At 49.0% G+C, this 15472-nt stretch overlaps 1 protein-coding gene across 1 annotated transcript in view; it reads left to right on the top strand.

The window, feature by feature from the left end:
- LMCD1 (LIM and cysteine-rich domains 1) overlaps positions 1 to 15472 on the top strand; it is a 57340-nt gene that overhangs the window by 28631 nt on the left and 13237 nt on the right. The window contains exons 2-4 of the mRNA XM_010828416.1: positions 1038 to 1126; positions 7247 to 7502; positions 12125 to 12454. Coding sequence (XP_010826718.1) covers positions 1038 to 1126; positions 7247 to 7502; positions 12125 to 12454 — 675 coding nt within the window. The remainder of the gene's footprint in view (positions 1 to 1037; positions 1127 to 7246; positions 7503 to 12124; positions 12455 to 15472) is intronic.

Here is a 15472-nt window from a genome sequence, read left to right as displayed (position 1 = left end):
TTTCTACCACACAATAGACAGCTGCCCTTGCCTCAGACTTACCCCTTCCAGGAAGTGTGTGTTTCTTCACCTCCCACTAGACTGTGTGTTCCTCCAGGGCACCACAAGTCTCACAATGTATCCCTGTGCCTGGCACATAGCAGATGCTAAATAAATGCTTCAGTGAGTCAACAGTTTGTGGAATGGGCAGCTTATCCCTTTATCTCACTGGTTGATGGAGCTATGCTTCTATAAAATCCTAGTACACATGGTACCCACCCCCAAGGCAGTCCCCATCCCCAGCACAGAATCAAGTCAGTTTCTCAGCTGGCAGATCCATTTGCTAACCCACTGCTTCTCCAAGTTTCACCTCCTGTGAACCTCCTGGAAATCTCCTTCCAATACAGATTCTGATTCAAAAGGGCTAAGACCCTCAGAGGTGGGGCATTTCCTGCAAGCTTCTGGTGATGCAAGATCCCATTTTGGAGTCGAAATGCATCAGCCAATAGCAGTCAATGCACTTTGGTTACCTTTGGCTGATAATGAACAATAAAACCTGTCTCCCACTTTGTTCCCTTTCCAAAGGATAACCAGATTTCAAATGCTTCTGACTGTCCATGATTTAGCAAAATATTTAAGTTATGCTTTGAGCTATAAACATTTGGCAGCTTGAACATTTGTTTGTGCCTGTAGCTTTGGTTTAATCACGCCCTATCAATAAATCACAAATAAATGAGAGAGAAGAAACACTCACTGGAAGATTCCATTCCAGTGACAAGTGGATCAGGGGAGTGGGTGAGGGTGGGAGAAAGAAGCCAATGAACCCCCAGTGCATTTTTATGGGAAGGACTCCACCCTTCCACACCTGCCTACCCTGTGGCCACTTTCCCAGCTGGTCTCCTCTGTTCCTGGTAAACAGTAAAGCCATGGCTTATTCATCTCGAGCCCTTTGAACCCCACACAATTGCTTTACCAGCATGCCAAGTCTTTAGAGGTCAAGCATCTCCGGTCCAAGACGTTTGGAAGGAAAACACCCTCTTTTCTGTCTCCTTTTCCAGATGTCGCTGGGCCAGCAGCAGTCAGCAAGAGGTGTGCCTTGTCTGAGATGCAAGGGGACGTGTTCGGGCTTCGAGCCACATTCATGGAGGTAACGGAGTTTGTCAGGAAAGGCTCTGCCTGCCTTCATTTCTTGGCTGTCCTTTCTGGGAACCCTGGGACTGCTTAGGGTGCATGGGTTGTTGGCTGACTGGCTCGGGAGTGAACGCATTCTTGCTTGGCCTAATTCAGAAATGACAGAAAAGCCCTTGAGGAGCCAAGACGAAGAAGGAGTTCAGGCTTTATAAACCATTTCCAGGTGGAGGCGAGGATGCTTGGGGAAGCGGTGGGCAGTTGTTAGCTGCTGCCTGATCCACGCTGGGTAGACCAGTCTGTCCTGGGGTTTGGTGTGTGGGCTTCATCCTCCCCTCTTGCACCATCAGCCCCCCAGGATTCTGATCTCAAAGTGCCCCAGGGACCAAAATAAAAGTCCCTGTGTCAGCAGCACTTGAAAGCCAGGGCCTGGTTTCACGTCCATGCGGGAGGGCGGTGATATCTGGCTTGGACTTGGATTCGCGGATTGTTCTTTTGTTTTGTTTCATTTTTTTTTTTTTTTCACAACAAGAGGTATTGCTGCCATTCTACACAAGCCTCGGGCACTGTTCACATCAGCATCTGTGTAGCTGGCACCCCTGGAGGTATGCAGGGCACAGTCTGAGGGGGCCGTCCCCCTAGCCCTGGGGGAGAGAGGCTAAGCTCTGTAGGGCATGACAACTTAAAAGGAGGTTTTGTCTCCACTGCCAGAGGGTGGCCTTGGGCACTCAGAGAGGGAACCCATCTCAGGAGGTGTTTGTCTCAGAGAAGTTGATTTCCACCATGAGATGGCAGTAACAAAATTATACACTGAGCTGAGCTAAATCTCTTCTACTTGAATGTTGAAGTAACCCTGAGCAGGAGGTGTTAGTATGTCCATTTTACAGATCAGGAAACTGAGGGTGGGTAACGAGAGCCTGGCAACTATGGAGCAGACTTCAAACTCAGGTCTGTGAGTAAAGCCCCATGCCATGCTGCCAGCCATTCTGCACAGAGTCCTGATGTCCAAGATTGTTCCTGACTCTACTCCCAGACACTCCCCACTTCAGAGGAGCTCATATGGGCTTCCAGATGCCAGGGACCGTCAAGGTCATCCAATCCCAACTCCCATCCCCTGCACCAATTCCCCCCCACAGCTAGGACGTCCTCTCCCCACACATCTGTTTTGGCCATGTGAGCTCTTTCTGGCCTTGAAGAGGATCTGCCTGCCCATCGTCTCACCGTGCCGGTCCTGACACTGCCATCAGGGTGTCAGAGGACGAGACTGGCTCTTCATCAGTTCTCCCTGAAGACAAGAGATGGTGCCTCCCTTTCAGAATTCTTGGGCCCAGGGGATCGTGTTCCCTAAATGTACACATGGAGTCAGTGCCCCAATGCTCCCTTCTCTCAAGGTGCACAGGCCCACGCTGCCTGTTCTTGGGCCTCTGAGAATGGGTGTTTGGTGTATTCTCTCTGGTTTCCTAGTTGTTTATAGCAGGAGGGCAGTTCTGTACACTGTTCCTCTCTGCTGGGAGCGGAAGCCTCTCAGCATCGTTTCCATCCTGACATTTTCTCATCATCCTACCGGTTCCCAGAACATCAAGTGAACTTTAATTGAGAAATACAGACTTCAGCCTGTAGGTCCTGCCTGTCCAGGACACAAGCCACATGGCCTCCCATGACAACTATTTGACTTGGCCCTGGAGACAATCTGTCATGAATGAATGTCATTGTGTTCCAGTAAATCTTTATTGAGGGCCACTGAAATTCAACTTTCTCACCGTGTTCATGTGTCCCCAAGTAATCACCTTCTTCCGAATCTTTTTCAACCATATAAAAACTGTTCATAGGCCATATGGAAGGAGGTGATGGACTGAATTTGCCCAGTGGGCTATACTTTGCCAACCCCTGAGGTAGACAAAGCCTGATTTTACAGATAAGAAGCTTGACAGGAGCCTGTGGTAGGCTTGTGTTCAGGCTGAGATTATATCCCAATGTCATGCCTGTTCCACAATTTCGAGTTGCCTGGGACAGCCTGAAGAAATGGCCACTGTGGCACTACCGAGGATCTCTCTAGATGCGTGTATGTCCTCTGCAATCTGGGTGCCTGGAAAGAGCAGGAATGGGACCGAGGAGGTGTGTTCCTCATCTATAAAGTCCCAGAAATGAGTCTGGCAACAAAAACAGCACAAATAAAGGAGAAATAATGTTGACACAATCAAAGGACATCTCATATTTCTCAGCATTTTCTGTTTCAAAGTATTCTGCATCCCAACACCTCTCATAGCATCCTGAGCATCTACATGAACCAAAACTGCCAAAGGGCAGCTTCCTCCCCCAGATTCAAGTACGGAAGCTTTGCGGATGTCAGAGGACCCCATGGAACTCTGGGCTTCCCTTCCTTTCCTTCCTCTTCCTCTTCTCTCCACTTCCAGCTCTGCTGCCGCCTCACCCCCATAAACCAAAAGTGCCCTCACCAGTCTCCTTAAAGAAGGAGTCTCCGCCATGCCTGGCTCACAGAGAACACCGTTGGTCATGCATGTGCATGTATGCTCAGTCGCTCGTCATGCTCGAGTCTTCATGGCTCCGTGGACTGTAGCCTGCCAGGCTCCTCTGCCCATGGGATTTCCCAGGCAGGAACACTGGCGTGGGTTGCTATTTCCTTCTCCAGGGGATTTTCCTGACTCAGGCATCTAACCCACATCTCCTGCATCACTTGCATTGGCAGGTGGATTCTTTACCACTGAGCCACCTGGGAAGCCCATTGGTCATGAATAAAATGTTCCAATTACATAAAACAAGCAACCCCTTCTCATGAGAATGAAAAGAAAAGCCTTCTTGCATTTGCTACCTACCATCTTTAGGGTGCTAATTTATCTTTAGAGATAATTTCCCTAAAGTTATCATTGAGCGTGTCGATTTTAACATGTCCCAAATGACATGCAAAATCCCGGGCTGGATGAAGCACAAGCTGGAATCAAGATTCCCAGGAGAAATATCAATAACCTCAGATATGCAAATAACACCACTTTAAAGTGAAGAGGAACTAAAGAGCCTCTTGATAAAAGTGAAAGAGGACAGTGAAAAAGCTGGCTTAAAACTCAACATTCAAAAAACGAAGATCATGGCATCTGGTCCCATCACTTCATGGCAAATAGATGGGGAAACAATGGAAAGAGTGACAGACTTTATTTTCTTGGGCTCCAAAATCACTGCAGATGGTGATTGCAGCCATGAAATTAAAAGACACTGGCTCCTTGGAAGAAAAGCTATGACAAACCTAGACAGCATATTAAAAAGCAGAGACGTTACTTTGCTAACAAAGGTCTGTATAGTCAAAGCTATGGTTTTTTTCTGTAGTCATGTATGGATGTGAGAATTGGACCATAAAGAAAGCTGAGCGCCAAAGATGTGTTGCTTTTGAACTGTGGTGTTGGAGAAGACTCTTGAGAGTCCCTTGGACTGCAAGGAAATCAAACCAGTCAATCCTAAAGGAAAACAGTCCTGAATATTCATTGGAAGGACTGATGCTGAAGGTGAAGCTCCAGTACTTTGGCCACCTGATGTGAAGAGTCGAGTCACTGGAAAACACCCTGATGCTGGAAAGACTGAAGGCAGGAGGAGAAGGGGATGACAGAGGATAAGATGGTTGGATGGCATCACTGACTCGATGGACACGAGTCTGAGCAAGGTCCAGGAGTTGGTGATGAACAGGGAAGCCTGGCATGCTACAGTCCATGGGGTTGCAAAGAGTCGGGCATGACTGAGTGACTGAACTGAACTGACTGAAATGGCAGCCCACTGAATGCAAACTGGAAGCTTCTCCCCAAATAATGCTTAAAAGGCTTCCTTCTCTTCTCCTGAACACCACACTGCACACCGTGTGTTAAAAACAAGAAGCAAGCCTTGCACTGAAGAAATGTGTTTAACCTTCTATAGCCCACTGTCCTCCAAACTCATCACCGATGAGCACTTTTCCATGTGCCACATCCTGACTTCTCCGGGGAACTGGTCCAGGCAGCAGAACCACCTCAGAGTGTATGCAACTTGCATGGCCCAACCTGATTCTACCTTACGTTACAGTTTCCACCTGATCTTCTCTCTCTCTCCCATCCCCACTGCAGTCTCCTTGAAGGCTGCGATGGGGCCTCCTTCTCTTCATATCAGGCTAGGGGTTCTCCACCTCAGCACTCCCAACAGTAGGGGCTGGATGGTTGTCTGCTGTGGAGGGAGCTGTCCTGTGTATTGTAAGATGTTTAGCAGTAACCCAGACACCAGAGCCCCCCACTGGGACGATCAAAAATGTCTCCATGGTTTAGTCGCTGAGTCATGTCTGACTCTTCCGACCCCATGGACTGTAGCCTGCCAGGCTCCTCTGTCCACAGGATTCTCCAGGCAAGAACACTGGAGTGGGTTACCATTTCCTTCTCCAGAATGTCTCCATGCTCAGCCATAAAAAAGAACAAAATAATGCCATCTGCAGCAACATGGACGGACCTAGAGATTGTTGTACTGAATGAAGTAAACCAGACAGAGAAAGGCAAATATCATATGATGTTGCTTATATGTGGAACCTAAAGAAAAAGGTACAAATGAACTTATTTACAAAACAGAAATAGAGTCACGGATGTAGAAAACAAACTATGATTACCTGGGGATAAGGTTGGGGGAGGGATAAATTGGGATACTAGGACTGATATATACACACTATGATGTATAAAATAAATAACTAATAAGAACCTGCTGTATAGCACAGGGAACTCTACTCAGTACTCTGTAATGGCCTATATGAGAAAAGAATCTAAAAGAATCTTTAAAAAAAAAAAAGAGAGTGGATATATGCCCATCCATATGTATAACTGATTCACTTTGCCATACAGCAGAAACACAGCAGTGTAAATTAACTATACTCCAATAATTAAAAAAAAAAAAAGTGTCTCCAGATATTGCCAAATGCCCCCTGGGGACAGTTCTGACCGTGGTTGCAGTCAGATGCTGATGTAGAGCATCAAGGTAAGCTTCCCAGAGCCCCACAATCAAAATTTGTGCTAACTGATTAAATACATCAATCTCCTATATTTCGAAGAGAAAGGGAGGCTTCCTCTGAGCACACCTGGCTGTGAAGCGCTCAGGCAACTGCCCTGACATCTCCCCACTGAGCCCCGCCCCGCCCCACCGAGGTTGTGATGCAGCTCACTTGACCTAACAAGCTCTACATCGCGTGTGTTCCGGCATCTGAGATGCAGCCTGCCTAAGGGGACCCGGCCAGGAAGGGAGGGGAGCGCTTTTCCTCTCACTCTGGGAATTCTGGATAGCTAAACCTTAACAGCATGACACAAAGCTGCCAACTGCTTTTGTTTTTAATTGTCAGAGGGAAGCATCAGGCTTTCAAGTCAGCCTATGAAGCCTCCCCAGGACGCTTTTCTTCTTCCAACCCCAAGACGAAGCCTTGCCAATAGATGTCAATCTCTCCAGCCCGAGGGGTTTAAGCTCATCCTCTTTCCCCCCAAGTCCTGTCCACCAGTTTCTTGAAGAAAACTTCCAGCTGTATTTTAACTTCAGGATGAGTGCTAAAGTGTTTACAAATTGCTGAAGCTCTGAGACTCATGAATCTTGGGAGACAATTTCAATAATTCTTTACAGCAAGAATCAGCAGACTTTTTAAAATAAAGAGCCAGATAGCAGATATTTTAGGCTCTGCCGGCCTCTGATCTCTTTTGTAATTACTCACTTGCTGCTGCCACCCAAACACAGCCACAGACCACAGTAAATGAATAGGCATGGCTGTGTTCCAATAAAACTTTATTTACAGAAGCAAGTTGTGGGCCAGGTTCAGCCCACAGGCTGTGAAGATTCCTGACCTAGAACATCTCCAATGATGAACCAGCCTTTGCCACCCCAATGTGGTGGAAAATTTCTCAAGAGAAAAATTGTGCTGTTCTTTTTACCAACAAAAGTCATACCAAATTCCCCAGAGACAGATTGAGGCACTGATTCCAAAGGCCTTTTGGTCTCCGGTTACCATTTGTCTGCTGCTAACCTTTTCAAGTTACTAAAGTTAAACTTTGCGCTTGCTTTCCAAAGCGTAGATGCTGCCAGCGGGAGACTCTGCCTCTCTTTTCTGGAGGTTGATCTCACTTGTCCCCATCCCACCCCTCAGGAAAATATGCAAGTCATGCAAATGCAGCCAAGAGGACCACTGCTTGAGCTCTGACCTGGAAGACGATCGGAAAATTGGCCGCTTGCTGATGGACTCCAAGTATTCCACACTCACAGCCCGGGTGAAAGGCGGGGACGGCATCCGGATTTACAAGAGGAACCGGATGATCATGACCAACCCCATTGCCACAGGGAAAGATCCCACCTTTGACACCATCACCTACGAGTGGGCTCCCCCTGGAGTCACCCAGAAACTGGTAAGACAGCTTCCTGCAACCAAGTGGTTATTTCCCTTCTCTTGTAAATAGGAGTCATGCCATGGGTTCCTGAATGTCAAAGACAAGGGAACACAGGTGCAAGGTTATAAGAATGGTAGGAATAGCTATGGTTTCATAGCTGCTCCTACCTCTGGGATCTTGAAGTGAAAACTATCTGGGCCTCATTTTTCCTCATCCATGAAATGGGTAGAGGTGTTCATGGGAATTCCAGCTGCAGTACACAGTTGCTTATGGTTCCCTTTGGGCTCTCTGCTTCTGAATAGAGGATGCTTTATCCTTCAGAATTCTCAGAGTGCTTTTCTTCATCCACAAGTTGTTCATTTTCCCTCAAAGTGATCTGGGATGTGCCTTTTGCAAGCCTAGGGGAGAACACAGGAACCCTCCTCTCTTCTCCCTAACTCCTGGGCTTAGAAGGGAGTTATACCAGTTTACTTTACATAACTCTGGGGAAATGGCACCCAGAGAAGGACAAAGCCGAGAGAGAGCAGGTGATTTGCACAAGTCACCCCCCTTCAGCTTCCAACTAAAAGGACCCAAGGAAGGTCCCCGTGAACAAGCCTTACCCCAGACAATTAAGTTGGGAAGCTCCAGACAGCAGGGTCAGAATCATCAGACGTGAGAATTTAAATGAAGCCCCAGGTAGCATCCCATGCAGGCCCCTTCAAGACCCAGAGCAGTGGACTAGCGCCCCTCAAATTTCCACAAGTGCAGAAACTATCTGGAGAGCTTGCACAAACACACCCAGCAGGCTCAGGGCTGGCGTGCCAAGCTCCCAGGTCATGCTGAGGCTGCCAGCTCCTAGACCACATCTGAAATAGCAAGGACCTAGGTGATTTCTACAGGTTAATGAGATTTTAAAAAGCCCTACAAGGTTAGCAGACCTGCCATTGAATCCCATCCCTCCTGGGAGAAAAGAAGTGCCTTTCCAGTCCTGTGCGGCCCTGGCCCTGCAGGCTCCTCCCGCAGCTCCTGCCTTGCACCCTCACTCAGGACCGGGCAGTGCGCTGACCTCCTGCCTTCCTGCCCTGGACCACTCTAGGCTCTTGCCCTCCTCAGGGTTTGCACATGCTGTTTCCTCTACTTGAAACATCCTTTCCTGGCTCTCTGTATAGCTGGGTCCTTCTGTCAATCAAGCCTCAGACGGGCCTCACCACACTACCCCATCTACAGTTGACGTCACTCATCCCACTAGAATTTTTTCTCTCTCCATTCTCCATGGTCTCCTTAGAAGCTCTTTTATTTATTTATTTTTTATTGAGGGATAATTGCTTTACAGAATTTTGCTGTTTCTGTCAAACCTCAACATGAACAGCCATAGGTATATCCTTAGAAGCTCTTATTTCAAGCTGTCCTTGCCTCATGCAAGCCTGTGCTTCATTATCACCCAGAGCATGCACACACGTGTCCTGTGCATGGTGCATCCTTCGCCTCACACCGCGCAGAGCGTGCAGCGGGCTTGATGAGTGTTTGTGCCCACGTGACCTCCCAGCCAGTGACCCACCACGTGTGGTCAGTGAGCGGGCTGGACCTGCTCCATAAAAACCCTTGTGACTGGCCCACAAACAGAAGCGCAGGAATTGAGAATAAATATCGGGAACCTCTGTGGCAACTGACACCCAAGTGCATGATGGCCAAACAAAGCTCTCGTGTGCACAGCCTCCCGTGGCCTGAGAACCATCTCACCAGGCACAGTGAGCCCACAGATTGTCCTGCAATCCAAACCACCCAACAGAACCCCAAAACAAACCTTGATTCTTTACCATAGAAGGTTCAAGCCTGGAGTTTAAGGGAGGAGGGGTGCAGAAATCCCTTCTAGATAAAGCAAAGAGAGACAAAGTTTTGTTTTGTTTTTTTAAGCTTTGCTTTTTGAGAAGCATACTTTCAAAGAACATTTCAGCATGCATGAGGTGCCTGAGCTTAGCCACCCGGTGAGGTAGAGGTCAGTTTACCTGTGAGGGGACACAGAATGGTTCACTGCCCTTTGCCAGCATGAGGGGGTAGGCAGGGGCAGGTCAGGGGCCACAGAGGGAGGCATTGAACAACAGCAGTGCCGGGTTCCGGTGGTTCCGAAAACAGATCTGCCTCCAGCGCCTGGGCCTGGGTGAACCATCACTGGGTCTTCAAGATGTTAGTGGAAACTAAAGCAAGAAGCTCATAAAAGAGCCGGCTGTGGGCGACAGGAACTGGCTGCTGAAAACCTCAAATGCTTCAGCCCCAGCCTAATCAGAGGAAGGCATCGTCGGGCCGTGATTAATGCCGGCTCATAAAACCGCACGGGATAAAGGCCCTTCTGTCTGCCCTGTGTCTGGCCTGCCTGAGCAAGTCACATTTCTGAGATTGGATGACTTTCCTCCCACTCACCCTTCCGACTTTTCCTTAAATTACCAAGTGATCGGGACAGATTACATTTTGGAAATGGCCTGAATCTTGCTCTTTATCACCCTTCCCAACCAGAATAAAAACCAGAGAAATGCTTGAGCTTTTAAAGACTAAAGTCATGATAAACCTAATTGCTAGTATTTATTGAGTACATACTGTGAGCCAGGCGCTATGCTAAGAGCTATACATGCACGGAAAGTGTTAGTCGCTCAGTTGTGTCTGACTCTTTGCAACCCCATGGACTGTGGCCCGCCAGGGTCCTCTGTCCACGAGATTTCCCAGGCAAGGATACTGAAGTGGGTTGCCATTTCCTACTCCAGGGGATCTTCCCGACCCAGGGATAGAAGAACCCGGGTCTCCAGCATTGGCAGGCGGATTCCTTACCATCTGAGCCATCTGGGGGAGGGGGTGCATTACTGCTCGCATTTTACAGAGGAGCAAACAGAGCCTGGGGGGGAGTCCATGCAGGCCTGGCAGTCTCGTGTGCATCGTCTGCCCCTGAACCCAGGGCAGACACCACTGCTCAGCCTCCCACTGATCCGTTTCCCACTGAGCCCTATTGGACCTCAGCATCCTTCTCAACACCGCACTCTAGGCTGCCAGGACTGACCAGGATTTGCATGGAATGTGAAGCCCATTTACTGTCCTTGTCTGACAGCTGGAGAAGATCAGGAAAAGCAAAATTGGGACTGGGCCTTCTGACCTCAGAGTCCGTGTGTCTCCTCCTGCCCAACCCTGGGAAAGAGCACCTTTATCCTCCACTTTTCTCTCTGATCTTGGATTTGTCTCCTGGTAAAGCCTGATTCTGGGAACCTCTTCCCCAAGAATTCTCCACCAGAGGGCAAAGCACCAAATGATTCAGAAAAGTCATCCAGTCTTACACCAAAGATTGGTTTAGGACCTAAAGCAGTCTTCCCAACTGATCTGAGAAAAGGCCTCTTGCTAAAGGTTTTGGGAACATGACCTTGGTTGGCTTCCTAGAGAGATTGCTGATTCTGACCCAATCTCTCTTTCCATCGCCCCCTTCCCAAGTCCATGCCAATGATGGCAACTGTCTGAGAGCTATGCTGAGGTGGGTTCTGACACCCTCATTGGGGTTGATTATTAATGTCTGCCATGTGTGAGTGAGTAGGGAGTGGTAGCATAGGCCTCAAGCCAGCCAGGATCACAAAACACACACCAGCAGCAACCAGAGGCTGGGGCCTTGTCAGTGCAAAGGCAGAGAGCTGGTACCCAGCTGGGGCTTTAAGCTGCAACAGGAAAAGTAGGTCTCTGTCTCCAGGATGCCAGCCAGGCACCCCTTAGCTCTGCAGGTCACACACACGGTCTCAACCAGAGGGTTGATTTATAAAGTCAAGCAGGGAGGGGTGCAGGCCCTAGAAGGTGGGAGCCACACAGAAATCCAGGGCCTGGGCATCCTGGCACCAGTCAATGCTTCCACAGAAGGCAGCAGCCACAGGCCATGGGCATCAGGCCATCCGGCGGGGAGGGTTAGGGTCAGGGTTGGGCACAGAGGTGGGAAACAGTAGCAGAGTATAAACAATTTGCATTTCACACTTTCTCAAGCTGTGTGGCCTTGACCTTTATCTCCCCATACCTGGGACCCACCTGAGTGTAAGATTTCTACTCATTTTAAAGAAAAGCAAGCCAGCAAACTAATGAAAGGCCAATCGGACGGTTATCCATGGCCATATTTATAGTCAGATGGTCTACCATCTATCCCAGCCGTATCAGTGTGGAAATGTTATTGACCTGAGACCTTGTCGATTCTACTATTAGAAGGGGCCTTTGCATATTTTAAAATTAATAAACCATGAAATGCCTTCTGCCTATAAGGATTTAATTATACTTTGCTAAGAAAAGCGATTTTAAATGAGATTTTTTTTTTTTAATGAGAAGAATTGCCATGAGGTAAACAAGGTAAAAATCTTCAGTTTTTAAGGAAACAAAATCCATGTTGCAGAGCCGGCAGATCTAAAATGAAAGTCTACTGAAATTATCCCATTCTCATCAAGCATGTGAAGCTGTGGTTATGACTTGGGGGAGAGTGGAAGCTTGTTCAGGCCTCCCTTGGGTGTTCCCCAAAGATTCACCCCTTTTCTTCCTTGAGACTAATCCTTGGGTTTTCCAGAAACCTGCAGGAAACCACAGGTCTTGCCAGGGCTTAGATCTCCCATGCCCGGGTGCATGAGAATCACGGTGCTGGGTCTCCCCCTCCCCAGGGCCTGCAGTACATGGAGCTCATCCCCAAGGAGAAGCAGCCGGTGACCGGCACCGAGGGTGCCCTCTACCGCCGGCGCCAGCTCATGCACCAGCTCCCCATCTACGACCAGGACCCCTCTCGCTGCCGCGGACTTTTGGAGAACGAGCTGAAAGTGATGGAAGAGTTTGTGAAGCAATATAAGAGTGAGGCCCTCGGTGTGGGCGAGGTGGCCCTCCCCGGGCAGGGCGGCTTGCCCAAGGAGGAGGGGAAGCAGCAGGAGAAGCCTGAGGGAGCCGAGACCGCGCCCCCGACCACCAACGGCAGCATCGGTGACCCGTCCAAGGAATACGTAAGTCTCTCCCACCCCTCCGTCCATCCATCCATTCATGCCTCGGGTCTGGATGAAAATGCCCAGGTCAGGGCTGCAGGGTTAGGGCCCCAGCTCCAGGCCCTGTTCCTTCATTTCTGCATCCATCTATGGTCATGGTCCAGAGGCGGTCACAGACAAGCAGACCCCACCAGCTCAGAGAAAGGGCATCTCTCCTTGCTCAATGGTGAGGGTGGGCTTGGGGGAGGAGGGGAGGCCCCCTCTGGCCTTGCAAGAGTCACTAGGAGTCCCCCAGGCCTTTGGGCTCTTCAGGGGATGCCTGTGTTGCCTTCAAGAGGTGAGCATGCCCTAAAAGAGGTGAGAGTCTCAGAGCACAGCACAGTCAAAGGACTGAATGAAGTGCCAGGTGGCTGATGGTGGTGGTACTGGGGGGCTGGCAAGATCAGCAGAGGCACATTTCCTGAAGAGTCATGCACTCCATCCATCCATCACTCAAGGATCCATTAGCCTGTACTGTCTGCTGAGATCCAGGAAATTAAACAAGCAGAGGACCCTGTCCCCATACTGGGATGTCATAGACTTAGGACTTTACTCCAAGGGCCATAGAGAACAGTGGTGGGCTTGAGACTGGGGGCCACGTGGGGCTATCTGCTAAGTTTCATGGGACCCCCAACCCCAACCCCCATCAGTCAAGAGGCCCTGTGACTCTACGTGACATTTGGAAATATGAGTCCCAATCCATCAAGCAAATCACCTGCCTTGCTGGCAACAGGCAAGAGTCACCCACGTTAGCCAGGAACCCCAGGGAAATGCCCACCCAAATGATGCTGTCACTACATCAAGAAGGGGTTTCTCTTCTCTGTAACTCACACTTGCTATCCGAAACCTGCGTCCTGCATTTCCAACGCCCACCCCATGGGCACATTCATTTGGGATTGCCATCTGATGAACTTGAAGACAAAAGAATGAAACTAATTTTCCTTAGCACAAATTAGTGCTGGTGTTGAAAAGACCTGTTTCTCAGGAAGAATTCACACCCCAGGAATTGATTTTTAAAAATTACATGCAGTGACCATGTTTTCAGACACCAGCCCCCTACCCAGCCCTGCTCTCTATCCACCCTCCAGTAGCCATCGCCTCTTAACAACTAAGTACTGTGGAATTCCAAATTGGAAGGCAGCTTCTTTAAGTCTGTGACATCTCCCAGTTGCCATTCCCAGGAGAGAAATGCTGATCTGAGAACGTATTTCATCCTGGATTCCACATGTTTGGACAGCGTGGAAGTAGGGCAGAGGCAGCCTAAGATCCCAGGTCCTTGGTAACAGCCAGCTCTAGGAAATGGCTCTGACACTTTAGAAGCATTTAAACAAGACCAGACAGTAAATAGGGAATGCACAGGAAGGTGATATTGGTGGGTTGAGCTGGTTAGGGAAGACAGACTTTTCCTTCCCTTGTAGTTGTTGTTCAGTCGCTAAGTCGTGTCCAGCTCTTTGTAACCCCATGGACTGCAGCACGCCAGACTTCCCTGTCCTTCACTGTCTCCCAGAGTTTGTTCAAATTCATGTCCATTGAGTCGATGATGCCATCCAACCATCTCATCCTCTGTCTCCCCATCTTCCTCCTCCCCTCTATCTTTCCCAGCATCAGGGTCTTTTCCAATGAGTCAGTTCTTCGCATCAGGTGGCCAAAGTATTGGAGCTTCAGCATCAGTCCTTCCAATGAATATTCAGGATTTATTTCCTTTAGGATTAACTGGTTTGATCTCCTTGCAGTCCAAGGGACTCTCAAGAGTCTTCTCCAGCACCATAGCCCCTTCCTTTTCCTAAACCTGATCTTCATTAGATAACTAATTGTGTCACTACTGGACTCACATCCGTTACCCACTCTAGACACTGAGGTCCTGTCTTGTCTGTCTCTGTAACCGAGGGCTACAAATCAAACCACCCCATCTCTGCAGCAGGTACCACTGATATAATATACAGAGAAGGTGCTTGATAATTATGTGATGCATGAATGAATGAATGTTGAAACTAAATTGATCCTCTAAAGATGGGGACCACTTGGGTGGCTGTTTTGCTTGAGAGGACAATGAGATTTCAAGTTTACATGCCTTGATCATCTTCTGTGTGCTACATGCTACGTTCACCACTTTCAGGTCTCGGATTAATTCAGACCGTTACCTGGTGGGTGGATTTCACAACCCTGTATTATAGGTGGGACTTCCCAGGTGTCGCAAGTGGTGAAGACTCCACCTGCCAATGTAGGAGAGGCAAGAGAGGCGGGTTCAATCCCTGGGTCAGGAAGATCCCCTGGAGGAGGGCATGGCAACCCACTCCAGTATTCTTGCCTGGAGAATCCCATGGACAGAGGAGCCTGGTGGGCTATAGTCCACGACATTGCAAAGAGTCAGACATGACTCTTTGCACACATGTGTTGCAGGTGAGGACTCAGGGATTCAGAGAAGATAGGTAGCTTGTCTGAGGCCCCATCGTTTCTGGGGGAGAGTGGGGTGGTCAGACTCCGGATCTGATACTCTTTCTACTGTGTGATGCTGAATATAGAACCCTGCCTGTTACCTGTATTTAACTCAGTGTTTATCTCCTCAAAGCCAGGGAGCAAATTCTATTAAGGTAACTAATAGGCTGTAGACTGTGTGTCCCTGGCAGCCCCAACCCAGGGGGCAGCATATCAAGGAGACGTGGGTGCTGGCTGGCCTGTGTGCCGGGCTCCCCTTGTTCTCATAAAAGGGCAGCAGGACAGCCTCCAAAGCCAAATGTCAGGCACAAATCTGACTTTAGCTCCCCTGAGGAGGGAAATGAACTTGGCTAGAATCCATCGGGGCATTCAACCTAAGAACCTGGGTACAGGGAGGAAGCATAGAACTGACATTCCAAATCAGTGATGTGTGAAAGAGGAGGCAAAAAGAAGGACATGTGACATGCAGTACACTGGAGCTACGACTGTAACACACCACGCTTCGTCATCCTGATGGTGAGCATCAGTGCTGTTGCTGGCCTTTGCTGAACCAAGGAGAGTGCT

This window comes from Bison bison, unplaced genomic scaffold (genome assembly GCF_000754665.1).
Source record: "Bison bison bison isolate TAMUID 2011002044 unplaced genomic scaffold, Bison_UMD1.0 scf7180017864492, whole genome shotgun sequence".
NCBI classification, from domain to species: Eukaryota; Metazoa; Chordata; class Mammalia; order Artiodactyla; family Bovidae; genus Bison; species Bison bison.
This window is presented reverse-complemented; position numbering and strand designations above follow the sequence as displayed.